At 50.2% G+C, this 25,892-nt stretch overlaps 3 protein-coding genes across 3 annotated transcripts; 2 read left to right on the plus strand and 1 right to left on the minus strand.

Moving 5' to 3' along the window:
- The first annotated feature begins 344 nt into the window (after nucleotides 1-344).
- Nucleotides 345-3,407, plus strand: LOC138841695 (myosin regulatory light chain 11). Its single transcript, XM_070042472.1, has 7 exons — nucleotides 345-383; nucleotides 1,417-1,509; nucleotides 1,726-1,801; nucleotides 1,964-2,068; nucleotides 2,160-2,238; nucleotides 3,058-3,106; nucleotides 3,197-3,407. The coding sequence occupies exons 1-7, from the start codon at nucleotides 381-383 to the stop codon at nucleotides 3,299-3,301; spliced, it is 510 nt and encodes a 169-aa protein (XP_069898573.1). The 5' UTR covers nucleotides 345-380; the 3' UTR covers nucleotides 3,302-3,407.
- Nucleotides 3,408-3,537: 130 nt separating this feature from the next.
- Nucleotides 3,538-7,280, minus strand: LOC138841753 (septin-1). Its single transcript, XM_070042617.1, has 11 exons — nucleotides 7,179-7,280; nucleotides 6,922-7,012; nucleotides 6,737-6,823; nucleotides 6,453-6,576; nucleotides 6,043-6,177; nucleotides 5,844-5,961; nucleotides 4,981-5,082; nucleotides 4,768-4,867; nucleotides 4,366-4,531; nucleotides 4,046-4,136; nucleotides 3,538-3,941 (listed from the first exon to the last, which is right to left on the minus strand). Exons 1-11 carry the CDS (start codon nucleotides 7,179-7,181, stop codon nucleotides 3,855-3,857), a joined length of 1,104 nt encoding a protein of 367 aa, XP_069898718.1. The 5' UTR covers nucleotides 7,182-7,280; the 3' UTR covers nucleotides 3,538-3,854.
- Nucleotides 7,281-15,250: 7,970 nt separating this feature from the next.
- On the plus strand, nucleotides 15,251-21,243 carry LOC138841754 (zinc finger protein 48-like). Its single transcript, XM_070042618.1, has 2 exons — nucleotides 15,251-15,510; nucleotides 17,932-21,243. The coding sequence occupies exons 1-2, from the start codon at nucleotides 15,432-15,434 to the stop codon at nucleotides 19,719-19,721; spliced, it is 1,869 nt and encodes a 622-aa protein (XP_069898719.1). The 5' UTR covers nucleotides 15,251-15,431; the 3' UTR covers nucleotides 19,722-21,243.
- The last annotated feature ends 4,649 nt before the right edge of the window (nucleotides 21,244-25,892 follow it).

The following is a 25,892-nucleotide window of genomic DNA, read 5'->3' on the forward strand; positions in this document are numbered from 1 at the left end:
TGTACTCACAAAGCACAGCATACTACCTGTGTACCCTGTAGGTAACCAATCAATGGTTACTATACCTTTACACCACCTATTCTAGGCCTCTTTGGGGAGGAAAAAAAATCTTTCCTGCCTAGGTCCTAATGAGACATTCATCCCAAGACCCACTCCCTCCTCCCTCCCTAGGCTCCAGCTGCTTCAGGCCCTCCAAGAAAGGAGAGGCCCTGAGCTGGGCTATTTTGGTATCTGGGGTGGGCACCAACAGGGCTAAGGTTACCCTGGTATGCTAAGGGCTCCCCGGGGCAGGGCTATATAACTCCACATGGACTGCTCCAGGCTGACTCTCTGCTTTGTTCCAGCTGGAGCTCCTGCCTCACCCCCAGAAGACATAAGACATGGTGAGTGAGAGAATCCCCTGCCCCTGGTCAGATCCCTTATACTCAGCCTCACCCTTGAAAAGAAATAAAAGATGATGCTTGTCTTTCTTAACATTACTAATAAGAATAAGAAACAGGCATAGTGATGATCTAAAGAACTTAAGGATAGTCTTCCATTCCATTCACCAGGGTCTAGTCCCCCTCAAAGCCTGTTCTGTCCTTTCTTGCATTCCATCTTCCTAAAGTCTTCTGGGACATGATGATTCCTACTCCCATTTTAGAAATGAGGTTCAACCAGAGTAAATGAGTAGATCAAGGCCACACAATTTGTCTGGGACTCCTAGGAGTCCCAGAGTACTGAGAAGGGAAAGAAGTCTCTACCTATTGGGCAGGATGAAAGGAATGGGATCCCAGAACTACAGGTAGGATTTGGGGGTTGTAACCTTTGGGCTAAGCCCCCTCAGCAAAGAAATCCCAAGGAGGGGAAAAATTACTTTACAAAAAAGGATTCAAGTAGGTGCCGGTGGCTCACACCTGTAATCCTAGCTATTCAGGAGGCTGAGATCTGAGGATCATGGTTCAAAGCCAGCCCAGGCAGGAAAGTCAATGAGACTATCTCCAATGAATCACCAGAAAACTGGAAGTGGTGCTGTGGGTCAAGTGGTAGAGTGCTTGCCTTGAGCTGAAGAGCTGAGGGACAGCAGCCAGGCCCAGAGTTCAAGCCCCACAACTGACCAAAAAAAAAAGGGGGGTGGGCTTCAAGGGCTGGAGATCTGGATCAAGTGATACAATGCTTGCCCAGCAATCTCACTACCAAGAAAAATAGGGGAAAATGGGGGGGGGGTGAAGATTCTTATAATAGTCCTAGCTACTTGGGAGACTGACTAGGCAGGAGGATTAGTTGAGTTCAAGGCCAGCCTGGATGACAAAGGGAGACCCTATCTTAAGAAAAAAAAGGGGGGGGAACCCCACAAAAAACTTGAATCTAATCATTGCTTCCATAGCAGTTTAAGGACTGGCCCATGGACCCTTTTGCCCAATCCTCACTCCTTAGGCACCCAAGAAGGCCAAGAGAAGGGCAGCAGCAGAAGGGAGCTCCAATGTCTTTTCCATGTTTGACCAGACTCAGATCCAGGAGTTCAAAGAGGTGAGTAAGGGGAGATGGGAGACCAAAGACCAAAGACAGCTCTCCCCTCCCCTCCCTGGAATGTGCACCTGTTGGGGGGAGGAGGAAGGTTTAGAATTCCTTCCTCCCTTCCCCCTGCTTAGGGTGGAAGGGGACAGCTGGCTGGGGGCCAGAATCTGATCTGGCTGAAGCCAGACTATGTGGGACCTTATTCTTTCTCACCCCTTCCCTCTCCAGGCCTTCACTGTAATTGATCAGAACCGTGATGGCATTATTGACAAGGAGGACCTTCGGGACACCTTCGCAGCCATGGGTGAGCCCCATACTCCCACCCATAAATAGTCAGTACAAAACTCCAGCATCCAGGGGAATGTAGTTGTCTTAGGCCTCAGTTTATCTAGCTAAGGAAAAAAAATGAAGTAATCTAAATTTAGGGGACCCAGTCCCAGCCCCTGCTTCCCCTATCCCCCTGCAGGCCGCCTCAATGTGAAAAATGAGGAACTAGATGCCATGATGAAGGAAGCCAGTGGCCCCATCAACTTCACTGTCTTCCTGACCATGTTTGGGGAGAAGCTTAAAGGTGAGTGAAGCGTCCTGGGGTTAAGCCCCCAGTTGCCTCTTCCCAGACCATCAGTCACTCTTCTGACTCATGATGTCCTCTGATCCTTTAGGCGCTGACCCCGAGGATGTGATCACAGGTGCCTTCAAGGTCCTGGACCCAGAAGGGAAGGGCACCATCAAGAAGCAGTTGTAAGTGGTCCCTCTCACTGTTTCTACACAGACGACTCCTTAAATTCTTACTAAGGTATTGGCCAGCCTAGGCTATATAGGCCAGGTCAGTCTGGGCTACATAGTGAGTAAGAAAGAAAGAAAACTCGTGGCTCACACGTGTAATCCTAGCTACTCAGGAAGCTGAGATCTGAGGATAGCAGTTCAAAGCCAATCCAGGCAGAAAAGTTGGTGAGACTCTTTTTGTTTGTTTGTTTTTGTTGTTGTTGGGGGGGTCCGGTCGGTCGTGGGGCCTGAACTCTGGGCCTGGGCACTGTCCCTCAGCTCTTCAGCTCAAGGCTAGAGTTCTACCCCTTGAGCCACAGTGCCACTCTGGCTTTTTTCTTTTTGCTTATGTGTTGCTGAGGAATAAGAACCCAGGGCCTCATGTATGCAAGGCAAGCGCTCTACCACTGAGCCAGCTTCCCAGCCCATTGGTGAGACTCTTATCTCCAATTAACCACCAGAAAACTAGAAGTGGTGCTGTGGCTCAAGTGATAGAGTGCTAGTCTTGAGCAAAAGAAGTTAAGGGACACTGCCCAGGCCCTGAGTTCAAGCCCCAGGACTGGCGAAAGGAAGGAAGGAAGCAAGCAAGGAAGAAAGAGAAAGACAGAGACAGAGAAACTTAGTAGTAGGATTACATTTTTGCAGCACATTGGGACAAACTTAAGAGGGAGCAGTTTTGGAAAACGAGTGAAAGATCTAAGAGTAGGCCCCAGAGAAGCATGGGGGTGGCAACGGGGATGGAAGTGGACAGGAATCATGAACCCAATCTCAATTCCCTTAATGTCACCTCTCCAGCCTGGAGGAGCTGCTTACCACACAGTGTGACCGCTTCTCCCAGGAGGAGGTGAGTGGGGAGAGAGGCTGGGAAGGAGGAAGGAACTGGGAGGGAAAGGGCCAGGAACTGATGCTGAGGTATGAGTGCATCTTCCCTCAGATCAAGAATATGTGGGCTGCCTTCCCCCCGGATGTGGGCGGCAACGTAGACTACAAGAACATCTGCTACGTCATCACGCACGGTGATGCTAAGGACCAGGAGTAGAGAGGACCCTTTTAGGGCCTCTGGTGGCCAACAACACTTCCAGCCAGTCCGATCCTCACCCAGACAAACTCCCAATAAAATTCAACTGGTCTTTCTTTCTTATTAACGGCGCCTTCAGTATGTTTATGTGAGAGGGGCTCAAGTTCAAAGCTGGGCTGATACTGTCCAGTGTTCCAACAAATGAATGAATCAAGGGCCAGGAGGCCAGCGGGCTGGGAGGATGGAGAACACTCGAGTGGATATGAGAAGCTGATTTTATTGAATGAAGAGGGGGACACCCCCAAAGGGGAGAGGAGCGGTCTAGGCCTGGCCTGGAGGGCTCCTCTGCAAGAACTGGGCGGGGAGTGGGTTTGGGGCGCGGCTTCTGGCGGGGCGGGGCGGCACATTCAGGCATAGTGCTCCGGGGCTGAACCATTTAGTCTGAGCACCTACGCAAAGCAAGTGCCAGGGCCCATCTAGTGGTTGGGGTCCGGCTGGGCAATCGGAGCCCGGGGATTGGACAAGCGACCGACTTAAGGCGGAGCCGAGGTAAGGAAGGGCAGAGGCGGGGACCTCAGAGAGAGTCCGACTGCTCGCCCTGAGCCTGGCTCTGCTGCATCTGGGCCTGCATCTTCTCCAGCATCTCTTGCATGCGGCGTAGCTGTGCGGGACAAGATTGCAGGCGATGGGACCAGGCAAAGCCCAAGGGGCACCGTGAAAATGACCCAGGGCCTCGTTTGGAGGGGAAGTGAGGCACTTGCTCACCTCTTCGTCCTTCTCACGGATCAACTTCTCCGTCTCGGCCAGAGGCAGCATGGGCAGCGGGATCTCTGTGGCACTCTGACGAGATAGCTTACTGGGAGGATGGGGAGGGGGAGATCGGAGTCAGGGGCGGGGTCTGGGTTTGGGGAGAAGTTGGGCCTGGGAGGCGGGGCCGCGGACGCTGAGTTAGGCAAAGTGGGAGGAGAAAGTGAGGGAGAAGTCTTGTTGGAGGCGGGGCTTGGGGCGGGGCCTACCCGAAAGGCTGCCCTAAGGGTCGGGCACCAAAATAAAAGCATCTAAAATAAGTCGGCGCCAGCTCTCACCTGCGACTGGCTCGGTCTCGCGCCCCAGGCCTGGCCAGGCTCTGGAGGCAGCGGGCTCGGTAGCCCTCGTAGAGCAGATCGTGCGTCACCTCTTTCAAGTCCTGCAAGTGTGTCTGCACCAACATCCGTCTCAGGTTCAGGAAGTCACAATGATGTGGGTTCTCCACTGGAGGGGGGATGGGGGGACCCAGAGCTGGACGGGGAGCTTCGGGCCCAACCTCAGGATCAAGGTTAGGTGCACTGGGAGTCCTGCTTTTGTACTTCTCAGGGACCCACATTTTGCAACCCAGGCATCCCTAGTTGGATTCCCAGGAACTCCCCGGACCAGTGCCCACTCCAATTTCACATATCAGGTGCAGGCTCTGGGCTCCCAGCTGGCGCCAGAACGTGTCTACGCCTTACCCTCCACGGTACCCCAGGAATAGCGGCGTCCCCTCACTAGTCGGGTCCCGCCATTCTTCACCACCTCGCAGGAACCAACCACTGCAAAAGGAATGCTTTCCTAGAAGACAGGGATCAGGGGTCATGTCGGCCCCTAGTGGGCAGAAAATGATCAGCTTCCACCTCCGCATCTGCCTTCTTGGTTTCTGTCTCTTCCTCCTGTGCCTCTCCCACCTTCATCTCCTCATTCTGCCTCTTGAAATCTTCATCTTCATCAGAATCACATTCCGGAAACTGGTAAATATTGATCTCCTCCTCCTTCAACTGGTCCCGGATCTCAAAGGAAACAGATACAGAGTGAGGAACAGAGGCTTAGGGAATATTGGCATGGCCAGAGACAGTGGATGGTCAGAGACAAAAGAAGAGAGGAAAGACAGAGATGGTGAGGGATACACATAGAAACTAACCAAAAATAAAATCTAGTTGGGTGCTGGTGGCTCACACCTGTAATCCTAGCTACTCAGGAGGCTCAGATCTGAGGATCATGGTTCAAAGCCAGCCCAGGCAGGAAAGTTGGTGAAACTCTTATCCCCAATTAGCCACCAAAAAACCCAAAGTGTTGTGTTATGGCTCAAAGTGGTAGAGCACTAGCCTTGAGTGAAAGAGCTCAGGAACAGCACCCACACCCTGAGTTCAAGACCCACAACCGCCACCACCACCAACAAAATCTTAAAGGCATAGATGGTTAGAAACTGAGAAAGGTGGGACAGATACCCGGAGATCAGGAGAGACAAACAGCAGTGGGCAAAGGTTCTGAAGACACCAGGTAGGGGCTAAAACAATGTCAGAGATCATCATGGCCAAGTGGGTCTTAGCCAAGTATCTAGTTCTGGTACTGAACATCCATCTTGTTCTGACCCTTTCAGGAATGGCAACCCCCTGCCCACCTTCCTGGGACACTTTCTCTTATAATCTAGCCTGACACTTAGAATTCTAAGAAAGCCAACCTCCTCCACCCCACACCCATCTAAAGGAAGAAAATCAAACCTAAGATTGTGTTTGGTCATGACTTTTCACTTTAAGGTCAATGCCCACACCTTTTGCTTGAGGGCCTGGGTTTCCTTAGGCATCAGAGCATCTGCTTTACCAATAACTGGAATGATGTTGACTTTCTCATGCACTGCCCGGAGGAAGGCCACATCTAGGGGTCGGAGCCTGCACCCAGAAATTAGTCAGGACCAAGTTCCAATAGACAGACACCCCTAACACTCCCACCCCTCGGGTTGTCTTTCAGACCCCCGGCCGAAGGGCGAGATGAAGTAGAGGCAGCAATGAACCCGGGAATCTTGGATGTTCTTCCTGTTCAGTCCACTCTCATCTCTGAGATACTGTTCAAATTGTTCCTCAATGAAGCGAACCACAGGCAGCCAGCTGGGGTGTGGGAAGAGGATGTGGGGGGTCAGAGATCAGAGGCTAGAGGACAGGGACGGGGGTAAGGCTAACCAGGGCTATGGGAACAAGAAATAGTTCCTTTGCTGCCAACCAAAGGCATCAAAGGCAACGGGTGGGGACACAGGCGAGATGTCACCAAGCCCAGAAATGACTTCCTTTTGAATCCAGGATAGACTTAACCCTGTGATTGACCCCTGGGCCTCCAGATAGCTGTTTTGAGAAGCTCATCCCCCATCCCCTGCCCTTTTCCTCACCAGTCCGAGCAGTCCACAGAGTCCCCAAAGCCAGGTGTGTCCACCAAGGTCAGCTTCACCTTGATACCCCCCTCCTCCATCTCCACACCCCTGCGCTCAATGGTCAGCGTTCGTGTCAGACGGGCTGTGGGGGTGGGAAGAAGCCAGACTGAGTTCCTTTCCCAGCAACACAGCTGCTGCCACTCGTTCTTCAGGGAGAGAAGCAGTGGCTACCGAGTCCCCAGCTGGAACAGAAAAGAGTCAGTCTAGGGACACAGCCAAAGGAGAGGGCAGGAGGGTCTTACCATTGGCATCTGGCACCTGCCGATCCTCATACAGGTTGGTAAGGAACAGGCTGTTGATGAGGGTGGATTTCCCCAGCCCTGATTCCCCTGTGGGCAGACCAGGCCAATCGATCAGAGGAAGGGAGAGCTAGGGTTCCCTGGGGACACCACCCATTTCCCCAAAGCCCTTCCTAGAACCCCCAGACCTGCCACCATGAGTGTGAAGTCAAACCCCTTCTTGACGGACTTGCGGTGCAGCTGGTTGGGGAGGGCTGCAAAACCCACATACTCCTTGTCCTGTTGGGAGGGGTGAGGGGGACTCCATATGAGGCTCTGTGGAATAGCCCCCTTATCACCTGAACCCAAAGGCTAGGAAAAGTCAGCCTACTGTGTGTCAACCAAGGTTTTGGGGGGAGGGGGCTCTGGAGGGAACGGGGTAGGGATCCTGGGCATAAGGACTCACCATGGCTCCACTAGCTGTTGCTGCACCTGGTATCTCTCCCCACTTCCTCTGTGAGGCAGGAAGTTGAGTGCTACAAAGAAGGGGGCGGGCAGCATAGGAAGTGGAGATGCTTCAATTGGCCCAGGCCAGAGAGATAGGGAAAGACAAAACCAAGAAGAGTTGGGACTCCTACATTCTGGATCCCTTTACTCATCACTCAGTACTAGCACACACACACACACACACACACACACACACACACACACACACACACACACACACACACACACACACACACACACACACACACACACACACACACACACACACACACACACACACACACACAAAAGCACTGGGGGTGTGGCTCAGTGCAGAACACGTGCCTTGAAAGTGCAAGACTCAGCTAAATGCCAGTACTGCAAAAGATAAGCAATTACTCTCTCTGAGCCTTAAAACTAAGTTTCTACAAGGGCCTGCTCCATCTGGAGCCCACCCGCCTCCACAACTCCATGTTCTTCTCTTTTCCCTTCCTTTTCGTTTATTATTTTTCTTTTAGCCTCTGTTATGACTGAATTGTATCTTACCCTTCCTCCACTAAATTCCTATGTTCAAGTCTTAGCCCCCCAGTGCAAATCTATGTATAGACAGGATTAAATGAGGTAGGGCTGAGAAGGTGGCTCAGTGGTAGAGCGCTTGCCTTGCATGCATGAGGCCCTGGGTTCGATTCCTCAGCACCACATAAGAAAAAAGCCGAAGTGGCGCTGTGGCTCAAGTGGTAGAGCGCTAGCCTTGAGCTGAAGAACTGAGGGACAGAGCCCGGGCCCAGAGTTCAGGCCCCACGACCGGCAAAAAAAAAAAAAAAAAAAAGGATTAAATGAGGTAATTAAACTTAAACAAGCTTGGAGCCCGTTGTAAGTGGTTCATGCTTGTAATCCTAGCTACTCAGGAGGCTGAGATCTGAAGATTGAGGTTCAGAGGAAGAAAGTTTGTGAGACTCATCTCCAATTAACTAGCAAAAAGCCAGAAGTGGAGCTGTGGCTCAAGTGCCCAAGCCCTGAATTCAAGCCCCAGTGCTAGTACACACACACACACACACACACACACACATACACACACGCGCACACACACACACACACACACATATTTGGGGCCCTAATTCAATAACAGTAGTGTCCTAATAAGTGGAAGAAACACAAATTTTCTGTTTGTGTCTGTCTCTCTATCCTTCTTTCTGTCTCTCTGTCTCTCTCTCTTTTTCTCTCTCTTTGTGTGTGTATACCCACAGGGAAAAGGCCAAATGAGGACACAGCCAGTAGAGGGCCATCAGCAAGCCAAGGAGAGAGGCCTCCAGACACCAATCATGCTGGCACCTTGATCTCAGATTTCCAGTCTTCAAAACTGTGAGAAAATAAATGTCTGTTGTTTTAGACACCCAGGCTGAGATATTCTCTTAGGTAGACTCCAACAGACCAACATAGCCCTAAAACTCACTCCTCTGTCTGTCCATCCTAAGGCAATTACGCTACTGTGCTTAATATGTACTTTTTTTGTTTCTATACATTTTGAAAAATGTGCCATAGAGGTACCTTTTACTTGGTATATATTTATATAGAAAGGTGTGTTGTGTGTATGTATAGTTCTAGAGGCCAGATCCAAGACTTTATATATGCCATATATGTATCTTTTTTGTTTGTTTGTTTGTTTGTTTGTTTTGGGTCCGGTCGTGGGGCCTGAACTCTGGGCCTAGGCGCTGTCCCTCAGCTCTTCAGCTCAAGGCTAGCGCTCTACCACTTGAGCCACAGCACCACTTCCAACTTTTTTCCTTTTGCTTATGTGGTGCTGAGGAATGGAACCCAGGACATCATGCATGCAAGGCAAGCGCTCTACCACTGAGCCACCTTCCCAGCCCCTATCGTTTTGGTTTTTATCTATTTATTTTGTGCTAGTCCTGGGGCTTGAACTTGGGGCCTGGGCACTATCCCTTAGCTTTTTTTTTTTTTTTTTTTGGTTGGTCATGGGGCTTGAATTCTGGGCCTGGGTGCTTCCCTGCGCTCTTCAGCTCATAGCAAGTGCTCTACCACTTGAGCCTCAGTACCACTTCTGGTTTTCTAGTGACTTATTGGAGATAAGAGTCTCACGGGCTTTCCTGCCTGGGCAGGCTTTGAACTGTGATCCTCAGATCTCATCCTCCTAAGTAGCGAGGATTACAGGTATGAGCCACCAGTGTCTGGTTTGTTTTGTTTTTTTGTTAGTGCGTCTCCCTATGAAACCAAGACTGGCTTCACAGCACCATCCTCCTGCCTCAGCTTCCTGAGTGCTGGGATTACAAGTATGTACCACAAACCCTGACTTATTATATCCCTACTTCAAGCTCATTACTAGTTTATTTCTCCTATGTAACCTAGAAAAGTCATCTCTCTGGGTCTTCCTTCTATTCTAACTAACAAGATTGGGAGTCCTAACACGCTAAACTCACAGCTTTAGTAAATACATATGACTATGGTGACACATAGTCATTTAGAACTGTGTGACCTTGTGCATCTTTAGCTTTCTGGTGACTCCATTTCTATACCTGTTCAATGGCCCCAGTGATAATTCTATTCTTGTAAAAACCTGAAAAAGCCAAGACCTGGGCTGGGAAGGTGGCTCAGTGGTAGAATGCTTGCCTTGCATGCATGAGGCCCTGGGTTCGATTCCCCAACACCACATAAGCAAAAAGGAAAAAAGCTGGAAGTGGCGCTGTAGCTCAAGTGGTAGAGCACTAGCCTTGAGCTGAAGAGCTGAGGGACAGCACCCAGGCCCAGAGTTTAGGCCCACAACCGGACCCCCCCCCAAAAAAAAAAAAAAAAAAGCCAAGACCTGGTGGCTCACACCTGTAATTCTAGCTACTTAAAGAATGCGAGGTCAGCTGGGCGCTGGTGGCTCACGCCTGTAATCCTAGCTACTCAGGAGGCTGAGATCTGAGGATCGTGGTTCAAAGCCAGCCTGGGCAGCAGAGACCGTGAGACTCCTATCTCCAATAAACCACCAGAAAACCGGAAGTGGTGCTGTAGCTCAAGTGGTAGAGCGCTCGCCTTGAGCTGAAGAGCTGAGGGACAGCTCCCAGGCCCAGAGTTCAAGCCCCACGACCGACAAAAAAAAAGAATGTGAGGTCAAAAGATTGTGGCATGAAGCCAGCCTGGGCAGAAAAAAAAGTCCATGAGACTTTCTCTCCCCCCTCTCCCCCCCACCCCCGTCCTGGGGCTTGAACTCTGTGACTGGGTGCTGTGTCTGTGCCAAGGTTCCTTTTGCTCAAGGCTAGCACTCTACCACTAGAGCCACAGTTCCACTTTGCTTTTTGGTGATTAATTGGAGCTAAGAGTCTCATGGACTTTCTTTCCCCAGGCTGGCTTCAAACCACCAGTCTCAGATCTCAGCCTCCTCAATAGCTAGAATTAGAGGCATGAGCCACTGGTGCCCAGCTTCTATGAGACCCGTATCTCTAATTAATCAGCAAAAAGCCAGAAGCAAAGCTGGGGCTCAAGTGGTAGCATACCAGCCTTGAGCAGAAGAGCCAAGCGAAAGTGTAAGGCCGTGAGTTCAAGCCCCAGTACTGGACACGTGTACACATAACACACACACACACACACACACACACACACACACACACACACACACACACACACACACACACACACACACCTGATGAAGATTATAGCATATGAGCTACATCACATAAAGCTGTTAGAACAGGCTTTGTCTATGAGATGAGCTCACTTATGGTAAACTCTAGTTATTACTTCATGAGCTGAGTAGTGTGGTGGGGCTGACAGTTCAAATCCAGTCACTGCTGTCTGGATCAGTTGTTAAAGATTCAGACAGTGTGAATTAAGTCAGTCCAGAGAGACAGCCACAAGTAAGTATAACTCACAGCGTTCATTTTTAAGTGGGGGGAGGGGGAGGAGGAAGGATGACAGTAATGCTTAGATAGAAGCAAAGGGAAGGATAATTATATCCTTTCCTATTCCAGCCCTTCCTCCCAAGTTTCTCATCAGGCTGAGCAGCCCTATGGTCTTAGTTAAGACTCTGGGGGTGGGGGAGTCAGGGAATCACTTAGTATTCATGAGGCACTGGGCTCTGACCCAACATCACAAAAGAAAAAGCAGGAAGGAAGAAAAGAAAATCATATCTGGCTAACCATGAATCATGCCTATAATCCTAGCTACTCAGGAGGCTGAGATCTGAGGATCAACACTTGAAACCAGCCCTGGCACAGAGGTCCTTGAGACTTATCTTCAATTAACCAGCAAAAAGCCAGAAATGGAGCTGTGGCTCAAGTAGTAGAGTGCCACCCTGGAACACTTAGTATTTGTGTTGTGATGGTACAAGGGAATGGAATTCTGGGCCCTGAACTCACTAGACAAACTCTCTGCTACTTAAGCTACACTCTAATCCTTAAATTCTTAGATCCACAGATCTACTTCCCATTTTTAGGGGGTTAATTAGAGATAAGTGTCTCCTGGACTTTCCTGCCTGGGCTGGCTTCTAACTGTGATCCTCAAATCTCAGCCTCCTAAGTAGCTAGGATTATAGGCATGAGCTAGCACAAGGGCCTGCCTTTTTTTTTTTTTTTTAATGTTTAACTGGAGATAGGAGTCTTGTAGACTTTTCTTTCTTTCTCTCTTTCTTTTTTATTTTTTCGGGCTGGTCGTGGGGCCTGAACTCTGGGCCTGGGTGCTGTCCCTTGAGCTCTTCAGCTCAAGGTTAGCACTCTACCACTTGAGCCACAGCACTACTTCCGTTTTTTTTTTTTTTTAATCTTTTTGCTTATGTGGTGCTGAGGAATCGAACCCAGGTCCTCATGCATGCAAGGCAAGCACTCTACCACTGAGCCACCTTCCCAGCCCCTCTTGTAGATTTTTCTACCCAAACTTTGAACCCAGATTCTCAGATCTCAGCCTCCTGAGTAGTTACAGTTACAAGCATGAGCCACTGGCACGGGATTGTGACTATTTGTAGAAATCTATATGCAGCCCAGTGCTGGTGGCTAACATCTGTAATCTTAGCTAACTCAGGAGGCTGAGATCTGAGGATCATGGTTCAAAGCCAGCCCAGGCAAGAAAGTCAATGAGACTATATCCAATTAACCACCTGAAAACTGGAAGTGACACTTTGGTTCAAGTGGTAGAGTGCTAGCCTTGAGATGAAGAGCTGAGGGACAGTGCCCAGGCCCAGAGTTCAAGCTCCACAACTGACCAAAAAGAAAGAAATCTATATGCTTACCTATGTACAGGCACAGATGCACATCTGGAAGGATAAATACTAAAGTGAGATTATATCAGTGTAACAATATTAGATTTAAATTTTCCTGCTGATGGGCCTGGGAAGGTAGCTCAGTGGTAGAGCGCTTGCCTTGCATGCATGAGGCCCTGGGTTCGATTCCTCAGCACCACATATGCAAAAAGAAAAAAGCCGGAAGTGGCACTGTGGCTCAAGCAGTAGAGCTCTCTCCTTGAGCTGAAGAGCTGAGGGACAACACTGAGGCCCAGAGTTCAAGCCCCACAACCAACCAAAAAAATATAAAGAAATAAATAAAAAATAAAGAAATGCATATATTACCTTCTTTAATGTTATTGAGTAAGAGGAATGAGCTGACCAGAGGTAAAACTAAGGCAGGGGGGCTGGGAAGGTGGCTCAGTGGTAGAGTGCTTGCCTTCCATGCATGAGGCCCTTGGTTCGATTCCTCAGCACCACATAAGCAGAAAAAGCAGGAAGTAGGGCTGAGGCTCAGGTGGTAGAGCGCTGGTCTACATCTGAAGAGCTGGGGGACAGCGCCCAGGCCCAGAGATCAGGCCCCACAACCAACCAAAAAAAAAAAACAAAAAAACTAAGGCAGGACAGTAGAGTACAGTGGGTGAAGAAAAGGGGACCAATTTTTCTGATAGAGAGACTAGACTTGAACACCAGTTGAATATCTTGTGGAGGATGAGGGAAGGAAAAGTTCCAAATATTTTTATTTGGTTTTGTTTGTCCCGGTACTTTGGCTTGAACTCAAAGCCTGGGCACTATTGAGCAATTTATTTGTTCAAGGTTAGCTCTCTACCACTTGAGCCACATCTCTGCTAATTGGTGGCTAATTAGAGATAAGAGTCTCACAGGCTTTCCAGCCCAGGCTGGCTTCCAACCATTGATCCTCAGATCTCAGTCTTCTGAGTAGTTAGGATTACAGGTGTGAGCCAGCTCCCCATGCCTCTTTTTGGAAGAGTGGCTAAAGATCCCTCTGGGCGTTCCTTTCCTCAAAAGTAGATCTGCCTCCTGGAGTACAAGCCAGGTGCCGGTGGGTGGCGGCTACACAGGAGGCTGAGATCTGGGGATGGCAGTTCAGAGCTGCCTGAGCAGAAAAGTCCATGAGACTCTTGTCTCCAATAAACCACAAGAAAACCGGAAGTGGTGCTGTGGCTCAAGTGGTAGAGCTGTAGCCTGGAGCTGAAGAGGGCAGGGACAGTGTCCAGGCCCAGAGCTCAAGCCCCACAACTGACCCCCCCTCAAAAAAAAGATCCTGCAATTATGCCTCTTCCTGGGCTTGGGATTTGTAGGTATGTCCACGGGTCCCTAGCTTTCTGACAGCCTCTTTGTGTCTCTGTCTCTTTGTTCCTGCCTGTTTAACTCAATGTTGTCTTTTGTTCCTCTATATCTGGCTGTTTCTCTCCAGGCTTCCTGCTCCCCCCATCCCTTTTCCTTTTTCCTCCAACACTGCTTCAATAACTTTATATCTCTCTTTTATCTGTTTGTCCATCTCTTTGTCACCAGAGGCCATTTTCCCCCCCCTCCACTGTCAACCTTGGTGCATTGTCTCTGCCTGAGCATTGCATCCTCTTTAACTCAGGCCTCTGACTTCTGTTGAGTCGCAGCTTCAGGGTCTCGGTGGAGGCTACAAATGTGATTCTGACAGCACGTGGGGGTCTTGGGTTCTTTTATTTTATTTTATTTTCTCTCTCTTCCAACAAATAACAAATTAGGAGGCAGGAAAAGTGAGAGCAGAGGCAAAGTTTATTCAAAAGTGAGAGTAAAGTGCGAGGGCAGTTGGGGAACGCTAATAGCAGGTCATCTAAGCTCCCCATCTAGGACTCCTGTCCACCTGCTGGGGGGGGAGGGGAGGAAGAGGAGGAGGAAGGGCAGGAGGGGGAGGAGACAGACTTCTCAGCCTGAGGATGAGAAGGGGGTCCGGAAATCTGTAGCCTTATGCAATGCTCTTGGGATTTCCCTCTTACAACGTTTTTGGGCACGTCTCAGCGGATCTGGCACCTGGTTGGGGCCCTGTCCACCTCACCCCAAGGGAGAGGCGCCCGTCCCCGGGCACCGATCTGCTCCTGGGTCGTCAGGGGCGTTGCTGACTCGGCTTTCCAGGGTCTTCAGGAAGAGGAAGGGGTGTCTCTCTCTCTCTCTCTCTCTCTCTGCTTCTCCCCCTATTCTATCAGCCGGCCTCACCCCCCAGCATTTACCTGGGGTCCCCCCCCAGCCCCTCTCCTGTCCCGGTCCCCCCCCCAGCCCAGCCCCCGCCCCTCCCGGGCCGCCGGCCTCCGGGCCAGCCGGGCTTTGTTTCCCGAGACTCGGCGCCCCGCCCCGCCCCGTCTGGGGTCCCCGCCGCCCTTTGTCTGCCTCGGTCTCTCCCCCACCCCTTTCCCCGGGTCCGGCTCCGGCTCCCTCTTTGTCTCTCCCGGGCCAGCGTGGCTGGTGGCGCTGCCCACCCGCCCCGGAGGTGGGCGCGGGTGACGCCGGGACCCGGCGACGATCGGGAAGAAGCAGCCTCGGCCCCCGGCGCCCCGCAGCAGCCCAGGAAGCACACGGTTAAAACCACCGAGTTCGGGCCGCCCGCCAGCCACCGAGCCCCGCCGACCGGGCGGCGCCCGCGGGCGCGCGGCTCCTCCCGGGTCCTAGAGCGGCTCGGCGCGCCCCGCGCTGGCTTCCGCTCCCCGCGGCCGCCCCGGGACGCCTGGGGGCCGAGCCCCCCCCCTCCGGCTTGGGCGCGGAGCCCGCGTCGCGGGGCGCCGGGGAGCTCCGGTAACCCGCATCCCGCTGGGAGGCAAGGACGCGGTGGCCGCGCGCGCGTGCGACGGGGAGCAGCAGGTGCAGGGGAGGCCGGCGGGGGTCCCCGGGAGCCGCGCCCCGCGCCGGGGCCCCGGTGCCCGCCTCGGCCGGCAGAGGGCGGCGGCAGGGCGCCGCGGGCCGCACATGGCTGCGTGACCGCTGGGGCCGGTGTCTGTCCCTTTGCCCAGGGCGGCGTGCCGCGCGATGGAGCGCGCCGTGGAGCCCTGGGGTCCGAACCTGCGGAGCCCGGAGGAGAGGGAGCTGCCGAGAGGCGCCGGTGCAGGTGAGGACCCCCACTGACAGGGCATGGCTGGGTGGGGACTCCGGTCCTGGGCTCTGGCCCACTGAGATCGGGGGGAAATCGGACAGGAGCTGTGCTCCCGGGCGGAGGGGGAGGGGAGCGCGCTCCCAGGGAGGAAGCCAGCCTTTCTGAACACCTACTGTGTGCCAGGCCGGAAGGGGCATCTGCTCCGGAATCGCACCCCTCCCCCACAGTCTACACCACGCTCTCGGTCTCTGCCCTACTTCAGGTCTCGTTCTGTCTCAGCCGAGCAATTGCAGTCAACCTTCCCCCTCGACCTTTTCTCTCCAGTGATGCTTTCCTGCAGCCGGATTGATCTACGTCCCAGATCTAATCTGGTCTCTGCGTTTTCAAGCCTTCCTTAGCTCTCCTCTACTAATTGAAAGCCTTTCTTAGCTTCTGTTTAGTCCAGATCTTGCATGCTCAGACTAGTCCCGACATCCATCTCTAGCTTTATCTGCCCTGCCTCTCCAGGATCTTCTCCGTTCCAATGCAAATGTCTGTCCCTATCTCCTTTCTCCTCTCTCTGAATCGAGTTATAATGATTGGTACTTTATTTTACCGCTCCTACCACTCCTAAGCATCTTGAGGGATGGCTGTGGGTACCCACAGTCATACATAGGATGAGTGAAGAAATAAATTACAAAACCAGGTAATATGTCAAGATACAAATAGAACACATACCAGGTTTCAAAATAGAGACATAGCGTAATAGGTAACACAGGCTTGGGTGTCAGACTTAAATTAAAAATCTGGCTTTGAGTGGGACACTGGTGCGCTCAAGCCTGTAATCCTAGCTCCACAGGAGGCTGAGATCTGAGGATTGAGGTTTGAAGCCAGCCAGAGAAGTAAAATCTATGAGACTCTCTTCTTCTAGTTTACCACCAAAAAGGCAGAAGTGGAGCTGTGGCTTAAGTGGTAGAGTGCTAGCTAGCCTTGAGCAAAAAAGCTCAGGGACAGCACCCAGGCCCTAAGTTTAAGCTCCAGGACCAGCACAAAATACAAACAAACAACAAAAAACCCTAAGTTCTCAGCATCTCTATGATTATAAGAGTAATTTTTGTTGTTGGTGGTGGTGGTGGTCATGGGGCTTGAACTCTGGGCTTAGGTGCTGTCCCTGCACTCTTCAGCTCTAGGTGAGCACTCTACTGCTTGAGCCACAGTGCCACTTCCGGTTTTCTAGTGGTTTATTGGAGATAAGAGTCTCTGGGACTTTCCTGCCCGGGCTAGCTTTGAACTGAAGTCCTCAGATCTCAGCCTCCTGAGTAGCTAGGATTACAGGTGTGAGCCACAGGAGTGAGGCACCGGCGCCCAGCCTATAAGAGTAATTACAATGGTAATACTATCTCTTAGGATTTTTGGGGTTCCACATAGCTTAGTGATTGATACATATTTATTTTTGGAGTGTGAACTCAGGGCTTTTAAGATTGCTAGGCAGGCCGGGCACTGGTGGCTCACCTATAATCCTAGCTGCTCACTGGTCTGAGATCTGAGGATTGAGGATCAAAGTCAGCTGGATAGGGAAGTCCATTAAGACTCTTGTACCTGATTAACCACCCAAAAGCAGGAAGTAAAGGTGGCTCAAGTGGTAGGACTCCAGTGAAAAAGCTCAAAAACAGCACCCAGGCCTTGAGTTCGAGTCCCAGCACAAGAAGGAAAAAAAGATGGCTACCACTTGAGCCAAGCTCTAGGCCTTTTCTTAGTTCTGCGAGATTGGCATATATTAAGGATATGGTAAATAGGTATCACCATTATTACTGAAATGCATAGATAATAAGTGCTTGACAAGCTTAGAGGAGAAATCCTTGAGACTAAGCCATTGTCAAAAGAAGTCTTATAACCAGGCACCAGTGGCTTACACTTGTAATCCTAGCTACTCAAGAAACTGAGATCTGGGCTGGCAAGGTGGCTCAGTGGTAGAGCCCTTGCCTTGCATGCATGAGGCCCTGGGTTCGATTCCTCAGCACCATATAAACAAAAAGAAAAAAGCCAGAAGTGGTGCTATGGCTCAAGTGGTAGATCACTAGCCTTGAGCTGAAGAGCTGAGGGACAGCGCCCAGGCCCAGAGTTCAGGCCCCAGGACCGGACCCCCCCCCAAAAAAAAAAACAAAAAACTGAGATCTGAGGACCAAGGTTCAAAGCCAGCCCAGGCAAGAAAGACCATGAGACTTTTATCTTCATTTAAACACCCAAAAAGCCAAAAATGGAGCTGTGGCTCAAGTGGTAGAATGTTAGCTTTGAGCACAAAAAAGCTTAGACAGTGCCTTGAGTTCAAGGCCCAGGATGCACACACACACAAAAGAGTCTTTTTATGGAGGTTGATATCAAAGATAAGATCTGCTGGGCTCCGAGTATACAGCTCAATGATCAAGTGCTGAGGTGTGCAACTCCTTTCTTTCCCAGCTTTAGGGAGTGAGAATGTGGAGGTTTCTCAGCCTGATGAGTTTGAACTACAGGAAGAAGATGACTTGGGATTCAAAGAAGAGGAAGATTTGGCCCCAGCTCATGAGGTCGGAACTGTGTCTCTAAAACCTGAAGGTATCCAGACCTGGGATGACTTATGGGTCCACAAAGAGGGGTTAGGGAAGCCTCAGCCTCGGGACAGAGCCCCCCGAGTCTTGGGAGAACCACGCTGGGGCCAGGGGAGTGGTGATCGGACAGCAGTGTGTGGCGAGTGTGGCAAGAGCTTTCGACAGATGTCGGACCTGGTGAAACACCAGCGGACCCACACCGGGGAGAAGCCCTACAAATGTGGGGTGTGTGGCAAGGGCTTTGGCGATAGCTCAGCTCGCATCAAACACCAGCGAACTCACAGTGGTGAGAAGCCCTACAGGGCTCGGCCACAGACCCAGGGTCCCCCAAAGATCCCTCGACCCCGGATCCCGGCTGGTGAGCGCCCCACTATTTGTGGGGAATGTGGCAAGAGCTTCCGGCAGAGTTCTGATCTGGTGAAGCACCAGCGGACACACACGGGTGAGAAACCTTACAAGTGTGGCATCTGTGGGAAGGGCTTCGGCGATAGTTCTGCCCGCATAAAGCACCAGCGGACACACCGAGGGGAGCAGCCCCCTCGGCCGGTGGTACCTCGACAACAGCCATCCCGGGCCACCCCCACTGCTGCCCAGGGACCCAAGGCACAGGACAAGCCTTATACCTGCACTGATTGTGGCAAGAGGTTTATACTCAGCTGCAGCCTCCTGAGCCACCAGCGCAGTCACCTGGGACCCAAGCCTTTTGGCTGTGATGTGTGTGGGAAGGAATTTGCCCGAGGCTCCGACCTAGTAAAGCACCTGCGGGTGCACACAGGTGAGAAGCCTTACCTGTGCCCCGAGTGTGGCAAGGGCTTTGCTGACAGTTCAGCCCGGGTTAAGCATCTCCGTACCCATAGTGGCGAGAGACCCCACGCCTGCCCTGAATGTGACCGAACCTTCAGCCTCAGCTCTACCCTGCTTCGCCATCGTCTGACACACATGGAACCCCAAGACTTCGGTTTTGCAGGCTACCCTGTAGCCCCGTTGATCTCCAGCCCACCTCCACCACCTCTTGGCACCAGCCCCTCCCTGACACCCAGAAGCCCTTCGCACTCGGGTGATGGGCCTTTTGGCTTGCCTGGCTTCGAGCCAGAGCCCGGAGGCCCCCAGGCTGGGGAGCCACCCCCACCCCTGGCAGGTGACAAGCCCCACAAATGTCCTGAGTGTGGCAAGGGCTTCCGCCGAAGCTCTGACCTGGTAAAACACCATCGTGTGCACACAGGAGAGAAACCCTACCTCTGTCCTGAATGTGGCAAAGGTTTTGCTGATAGCTCAGCCAGAGTTAAGCACCTCCGCACCCATCGTGGTGAACGTGCACGGCCACCACCACCACCACCATCTACTCTCCTGCGGCCCCATAACCCACCTGGCCCAGCACCCACGACTCCACGACCCCGAGTTCGGGCCCAACCCTCTGGACCCAGCCAGCCCCATGTGTGTGGCTTCTGTGGGAAAGAATTCCCCCGAAGCTCAGATCTGGTCAAACACAGGCGCACCCACACTGGAGAGAAGCCATACAAGTGTGCAGAGTGTGGCAAAGGTTTTGGTGACAGCTCGGCTCGGATCAAGCACCAGCGGGGGCACCTGGCCTTGAGACCCTTTGGCATAGTGGATGTTCAGACAAGGCCTCTCAAGGAAGAATCACCAACAGGACTGGAATGATGGGGTCCAGGAGAGGGTGGAGAGCCAGCAAACCAAAGGGAGGGGAATCTGCTGCTGAAGCAGAGAAGAAAAGGGCATGGGAGGTGGTGGGAGGGAGATGGAGGGAGCAGTGGGAGAAAGGAGTGGGTAGGTAGAAATAGAGATCGGAGACCATAATTGTGTTTTGATACTCAGGAAATTGTCCAGGTAAGGTGTTAGGACCTTGCCAGTATGGCCTGTATTCCCTGATTCTAGAATCTCGCCTCACATACAGGCGCTCATTAAATACTTGGGAAATTTAGAAATGGATTAAGATCTATAGACTCCTAACCCTAAGTTTGGAAGGAACTAGTGGTTTACACCTGTGATTGCAGCAAGTGGGAGTGGAAAGTTCTGGAGACTCCATCTCAACCTATAGTTGAGTATGATGGTGGGTGCTTGTCATCACAGCATAAATAGGAAGATGAAAGTCCAGGTCAACCCCAGGACAGTCTTATCTCAAAAATAAAACAAAAAGGGCTGGAATATGGCTCAAGCAGTGTGATCCTGCCTAGTGAAAAGGAAGTTCTGATTTCAAACACTAGTACCTCCAAGGAAAAAAAAAAAAAAAAGAAAGGGCTGGGAAGGTGGCTCAGTGGTAGAGTGTTTGCCTTGCATGCATGAGGCCCTGGGTTCGATTCCTCATCACCACATAAGCAGAAAACAGCCGGAAGTGCTGCTGTGGCTCAAGTGGTAGAGTGCTAGCCTTGAGCTGAAGAGCTGAGGGACAGTGTCCAGGCCCAGAGTTTAGGCCCCACAACCGACAAAAAAAAAAAAAAGAAATCCTAAAGTTTGGCTGCTTCTTGTCTATTCAGAATTTACTTTTCTCAGCCTTGCCCTGTGCCTTCTGAGATATAGCAATGAGACTTCTGGAAATGAAGGCTAGGAATTAAGAATGAGATAAAAGCCGGGTGCTGTGGCTCACACCTATACCTATAATCCTAGCTACTCAAGAGACTTAAACCTTGATCTGAGGCTCAAGGTTCAAAGCCAGCCGGGGCAGGAAAGTCTGTGAGACTCTTATCTCCAATTAATCGCCAAAAGCCAGAAATAGAGCTATGTCTCTAGTAGAGCACAAAGCCCTTGAGCAAAAAAGAGTTTAAAAATAGCGCCCAGACCTTAAGTTGAAGACCCAGGACTGGCACCCCCAAAAAAAGAATGAGGTGGAGCATTCTGATCACCTTCATGGGGAAAGTTAACTGTGTGGTAAGTGGTCCTCACCTCTAATGGGGGCTACCAAACACAATCTTAGCCAGAAAGGGGCAGATTTGGATGCAGCTCGGATCTATGTGCCCTAGACTGCCATGACAACTGGACCCTAGAGGAATAGACTGACAGAGAGCTAGGCCATTAGTGGCATCCAGTTTGGGTGCCATGCCATGCCCATAGGTTAGCAGGCTGGGTTGGGGACTTCACTGGGACTGAGGTCAGGAGATGCCAGAAAAACTCCAAAGGCCAGACAGCCACATTTCCATGTGTCTCCTAATAAACTTCCTTGCCTGAGGCTCGGACTCTGTTGTAGGTGTGTGTGTGTGTGGTGTGTGTATATGTTCTTAACATGCTGTCCTGTGACAATTAAAATGGTGTAAATGTACTACCACAGGCAAAGCCCTTAAGGAGATGTGGATCCCTTGCTCTCGGAGTCCTTTAGAGGTTGTCTTGGCATAGTCAGCCACTTTGGAACTCCAGTATCTGGTCTAAAAAGGCCGCAAGAGCTAGGTGTCAGTGGCTCACGCCTGTAATCCTAACTTCTCAGGAGGCTGAGATCTGAGAATGGAGCTTTGGTTTGAAGCCAGCTCAGGCAAAACGTTTGTGAGACCTTTTTATCTCCAATTAACTTTCAAAAAACCAGAAGTGAAATTGTGGCTCAAGTGGTACAATGCCAGCCTTGAATGAAAAAATTAAGGGATAGTACCCAGCCCTGAGTTCAAGCCCCAATACTGACACACACAAATACCAAGTCTACCAATTGCTGACCCAGGTTAAGGACTGGCTATCATAGGCCAAAGCCTGGATCAAGCACTAACCTTAAAAGGATAATTGTGTGTCTCAGCAAAGGGAGGGAAAACTTGCTGGAGCTGGCTGGAATGTTTCCAGTCCTTTAGGTCCAGACACTCAAGGATGCAGAGAAACCCACCTCCCTTAGGCTCTTTTTTCTGTAGCAGAAAACAACCAGATTGCACAGCCCAAAGAGAGGCAAAAAGAATGTCATCCCTTGCAGAAAGTAACCACAGTTCCCTGTGCCAGGGCCCTCGGAGGGGGAAGGGGGAAGGGCAAGAATAATTGACCTCAGAGGCCAGGAACAAAAACACCAGGGCACATCTGGCCAGCTGAAGCAATGCTAAAGTACTTGATAGCTTGCAATTTTGCTTGTCCCAGGCTAATGGTCCTGGGGGAGTAGTCCTGAATAGAAATTCCCCAGAGATCGCAGCCTCCCACTGGCTTCCCTAGAAACAAATCAAAGCTTGCTACAGTGCCTTTCCTCCCCATCTTCCCACCCCTGTTAAGTTGTGTACCCCTTGGAGACTAGAACTTTGTGCTCAAGACTGGTTGTCTTGAACTTTTGCCTGTAACTGCACAGGCAGAGCTAGTCTGAATGGGGCCCCTTAGGGGGCTTTTGAGAAGATGGTTCTGGCTGTTTTCCTGACTTGCTTCCAAGTTGACCTTGGTGAACGCTGTAAAATTACATATGGCCATACTGCTTAGGCATATAAATGCTTACTGTCTTTCCCTTTCCCTACTCCCTCTCTGATAAGCCTAACTCCTTAGCTTACCACTTGTATACTTTTAGCTATATGCCTGCTTGTTAGCCTCTTCCTTTTTTCCTTGTTCTCTCTCTCTCTCTCTCTCTCTCTCTCTCTCTCTCTCTCTCTCTCTCTCTCTCCAACTCCCTCTCTCGCTCTCCTCTCTTTTAACATACTAGGGTTTGAATTCAGGACTTCAGGATTGCTAGGCCCTGCATTACTTAAGCCACACCTCCAGCCCTGATTTTATTTTTCTAAGAAAGGGTCTGGCTATGTCATTCAGACCAATCTTTGACTCAGCGTGTACCATGGGCTTGATACCAAGCACACAGTTTCTGAGGCAGGTTCCAAGAAGTCAGGCTAGCAATATACACATATAGTGTAAGCTACTGGGGAGGAAGAGGCAGTAAGATGCATTGAACACAGGAGTTTGAGGCTATCTTAGAGAACAGAGCAATCCTACCCTCCTGACCCTTCAAAAACAGAATTTCTAGCACTCCTTGTAATTCAAGCTACTCAGGAGACTGATACCTCCTGTTGGTTTGAAGCCAGCCCTGGCAGGGAAAAAAAATCCACAAGACTGTCTCTTAATTAACCAATAAAATGACAGATTGGAGGCATAGCTCATGTGGTAGAGTGCCAGCTATGACCAAACAAACCCAGCGAGAAAACTAGGGCTATGGGTTCAAGCCTCAATATGTGCACCAAACAAAATAAAAAATAGATAAAGCATGGGAGATGGTGTTTTAGGTAGAACCAAACCAGGTACTAGTGGCTCACACCTGTAATCCTAGCTACTCAGGAGACTGAGATCTGAGGATCCAGGTTCACAGCCAGCCTGGGCAGGAGAGTCTGTGAGACTCACCTCCAATTAAACACCAGAAGTGGCACTGTGGCTCAAAGTGGTAGCGCACTAGACTTGAGGGCAGAAGCTGAGACACAGCATCCAGGCCCTGAGTTCAAGCCCCGTGACGAACTAAGAAAAAAAAAAGAAAAAGAAAAAGAAAGTATGCATCATCCTAGGATCAACCTTTAAAACCAGTCTGATAAAAGTGTGATCTTCATTTCAACCAATGAAATGCCTATGCCTGTTATCCCCAGTGACACAGAGAAGCACAAGTAGGAGGATCATGGTCCAGATTGTTCAGGCATAGAGCAAGACCCTATCTTGAAAATAACACAGCCGGGCACCAGTGGCTCACGACTGTAATCCTAGCTCCTCAGGAGGCTGAGATCTGAGGGTCACAGTTTGAAGCCAGCTGGGGCAGGAAAGTCTGTGAGACTCTACAAGAGTTTACAATCCCATAATTTCCTTACCAATCTGACAAACTCCCTCTGGCTTGCTTTCCAAGGTCCTTCACTTGTTTAGGGAGGTCTGCACCAGTGCCTGCTCCTTTCAAGGAGTTGTTCAATGGCTTCGTGTTCTGCCAGGTCACCCAGTGTCCTTTTTGTATGTACATAAGTGATTCATAATGTCTTTAAAAAAAGAAAAAGGAAACTTTTGTGCTGCTAAGGATAGAAGCCAGGTTCTTGCTTATGTTAAGCACATGTTCTACTACTGTGCTACACTCCCAGATCAGTATAGTGATTTTTTGTGTTGACGTGTGCCAATTCTGGGCCTTAAATTCAGGTCTGGGTGCTGTCATTTAGCTTGAGCCACAACTCCACTTCCAGCTTTTTTTTTTTTTTTGGTAGTTTAGTGGAGATCAGAGCCTCATAGACTTTCCTGCCTGGGGCTGGCTTTCAACCTCAATCTTTAGATTACAGCCTCCTGAGTAGCTAGGATTACAGGGGTAAGCTACTGGCTTCTGGTTTCCTTATTAAATTATTCTGTTTATTTGCTTACTTTTTTTTTTTTTCAATGCTGGGGATGGAACACAAGCTAGGGCTTCATTGTTACCTGTTATATTCCAGCCACTTGTTTACATTTTTCCTGTTCTTAGAAGTATCACAGATGCCAAGATTTGTTGTTATTGTTGTTCCCTGTGACACCCCCAATACCTAGAATGGTATCTGGCACATAGTGGGATTAGAGAAGAAGCACAATCAAAATGGTTTTGGGGGATCTTGTGTGTAAATGTCTAGTTATTTGTCCTTTTCTCAATGCTGAGCCAGTGATAAAATTTAAGCAGATGTAATCCAACCAAACAAATTATGCCTTGGATTCTGCAGACAGAGACTCAGATTTGAGTCCTCGCTCTGTCACTGGTTTCCTGTGTAACTTTGCTCCCAAGAGAGCATTTTATGCAATAGAAGAACAGGAGCTTAGAATCCACTTCTTACCAGCTGTGAGACTTTGAGCAAATTACTTTATGTCTACAAGGTTGAATGGTCTCATTTGTCAAACGGAGGTATTGATTCCCAAAGGGCTATTGTAAAGAGACAATATACAGATTGTAGACAATGTATTTTTTCTCATTTATTTGTCCTTTCTCAATATCTTGGTTGCCCCATTCATAAAATGGGGAAATAAGCATCAGCTTGTTCAAGAGAATTGAGAACAGATTTCTAAATATAATAACCCAATTTTTCTCTTTTCTCCTCTCCTCCCCCCATTTGAATGGCTAGGCAAGTGCTCTTCCAGTGAGCTATATCCATAGCTCCATATCCCAATTTCTTTTTCTTTTCAGTCCTGGGGCCAGAACTCAGGACTTGGGCACTGGCCCTGAGCTTTTTTGCTCAAGGCTAGTGTTCTACAACTTGAGCTACAGCTGCATTTCCTAATTTTTGGAGGTTAATTCAAGATAAGGGTCTCACAGACTTTCCTGCCCAAGCTGGCTTCAAACTGTGATCCTCATATCTCAGACTCCTGAATAGATAGGATGACAGGGATGAGCTGCCAGCACCCAGCTCCATACACCATTTTCCTTCCTTCCTTCCTTCCTTCCTTCCTTCCTTCCTTCCATCCTTCCTTCCTTCCTTCCTTCCTTCCTTCCTTCCTTCCTTCCTTCCTGTCGTGGGGCTTAAACTCAGGGCCTGGCATTGTCTCTGAACTTCTTTTGCTCTACCACTTGAGCCACAGAGCCACCTCTGGCTTTTTCTGTGTATATGGTACTGAAGAATCGAACCCAGGGCTTCATCTAAGCAAGCACTCTACCACTAAGCCACGTTTCCAGCCCCCAAACCCACATTCCCAGCCCCGATATCCCAATTTCTAAACTTTACAGTTTATATAAGATTAATCCACTGTTTTGAAACTATGTGTATATTTAAAAGATTTCTCCAGTTTTGAACTGTGTGTGTGTGTACTGGGGCTTGATCTCAGGGCCTGGACACTGTCCCTTAGTTTTTTCACTCAAGACTGAACTCTACACTTGGGCTACAGCCCCACTTCCAGCTTTTTTGTTGGCTAATTGGAGATAAAGGTATCTCAGATATTCCTGTCCTAGGCTGGCTTTGAATCTCAGAT

This window comes from Dipodomys merriami, unplaced genomic scaffold (genome assembly GCF_024711535.1).
Source record: "Dipodomys merriami isolate MVZ:Mamm:240054 unplaced genomic scaffold, mDipMer1.0.p SCAF_328, whole genome shotgun sequence".
Taxonomy (NCBI): Eukaryota; Metazoa; Chordata; class Mammalia; order Rodentia; family Heteromyidae; genus Dipodomys; species Dipodomys merriami.

Excerpts from the sequence above, each read along its gene's own strand:
- LOC138841754 (XM_070042618.1), top strand. The coding sequence starts at position 15,432 with ATGGAGCGCGCCGTGGAGCCCTGGGGTCCGAACCTGCGGAGCCCGGAG. Across the intron at positions 15,511-17,931 it reads GCCGAGAGGCGCCGGTGCAG|CTTTAGGGAGTGAGAATGTG; the intron begins GTGAGGACCCCC and ends TTTCTTTCCCAG.
- LOC138841695 (XM_070042472.1), top strand. Across the intron at positions 1,802-1,963 it reads GGACACCTTCGCAGCCATGG|GCCGCCTCAATGTGAAAAAT; the intron begins GTGAGCCCCATA and ends ATCCCCCTGCAG. Across the intron at positions 3,107-3,196 it reads ACCGCTTCTCCCAGGAGGAG|ATCAAGAATATGTGGGCTGC; the intron begins GTGAGTGGGGAG and ends ATCTTCCCTCAG.
- LOC138841753 (XM_070042617.1), bottom strand. Across the intron at positions 5,083-5,843 it reads CCCAGGCCCTCAAGCAAAAG|ATCCGGGACCAGTTGAAGGA; the intron begins GTGTGGGCATTG and ends GTTTCCTTTGAG. Across the intron at positions 4,137-4,365 it reads CGAGACCGAGCCAGTCGCAG|TAAGCTATCTCGTCAGAGTG; the intron begins GTGAGAGCTGGC and ends CCATCCTCCCAG.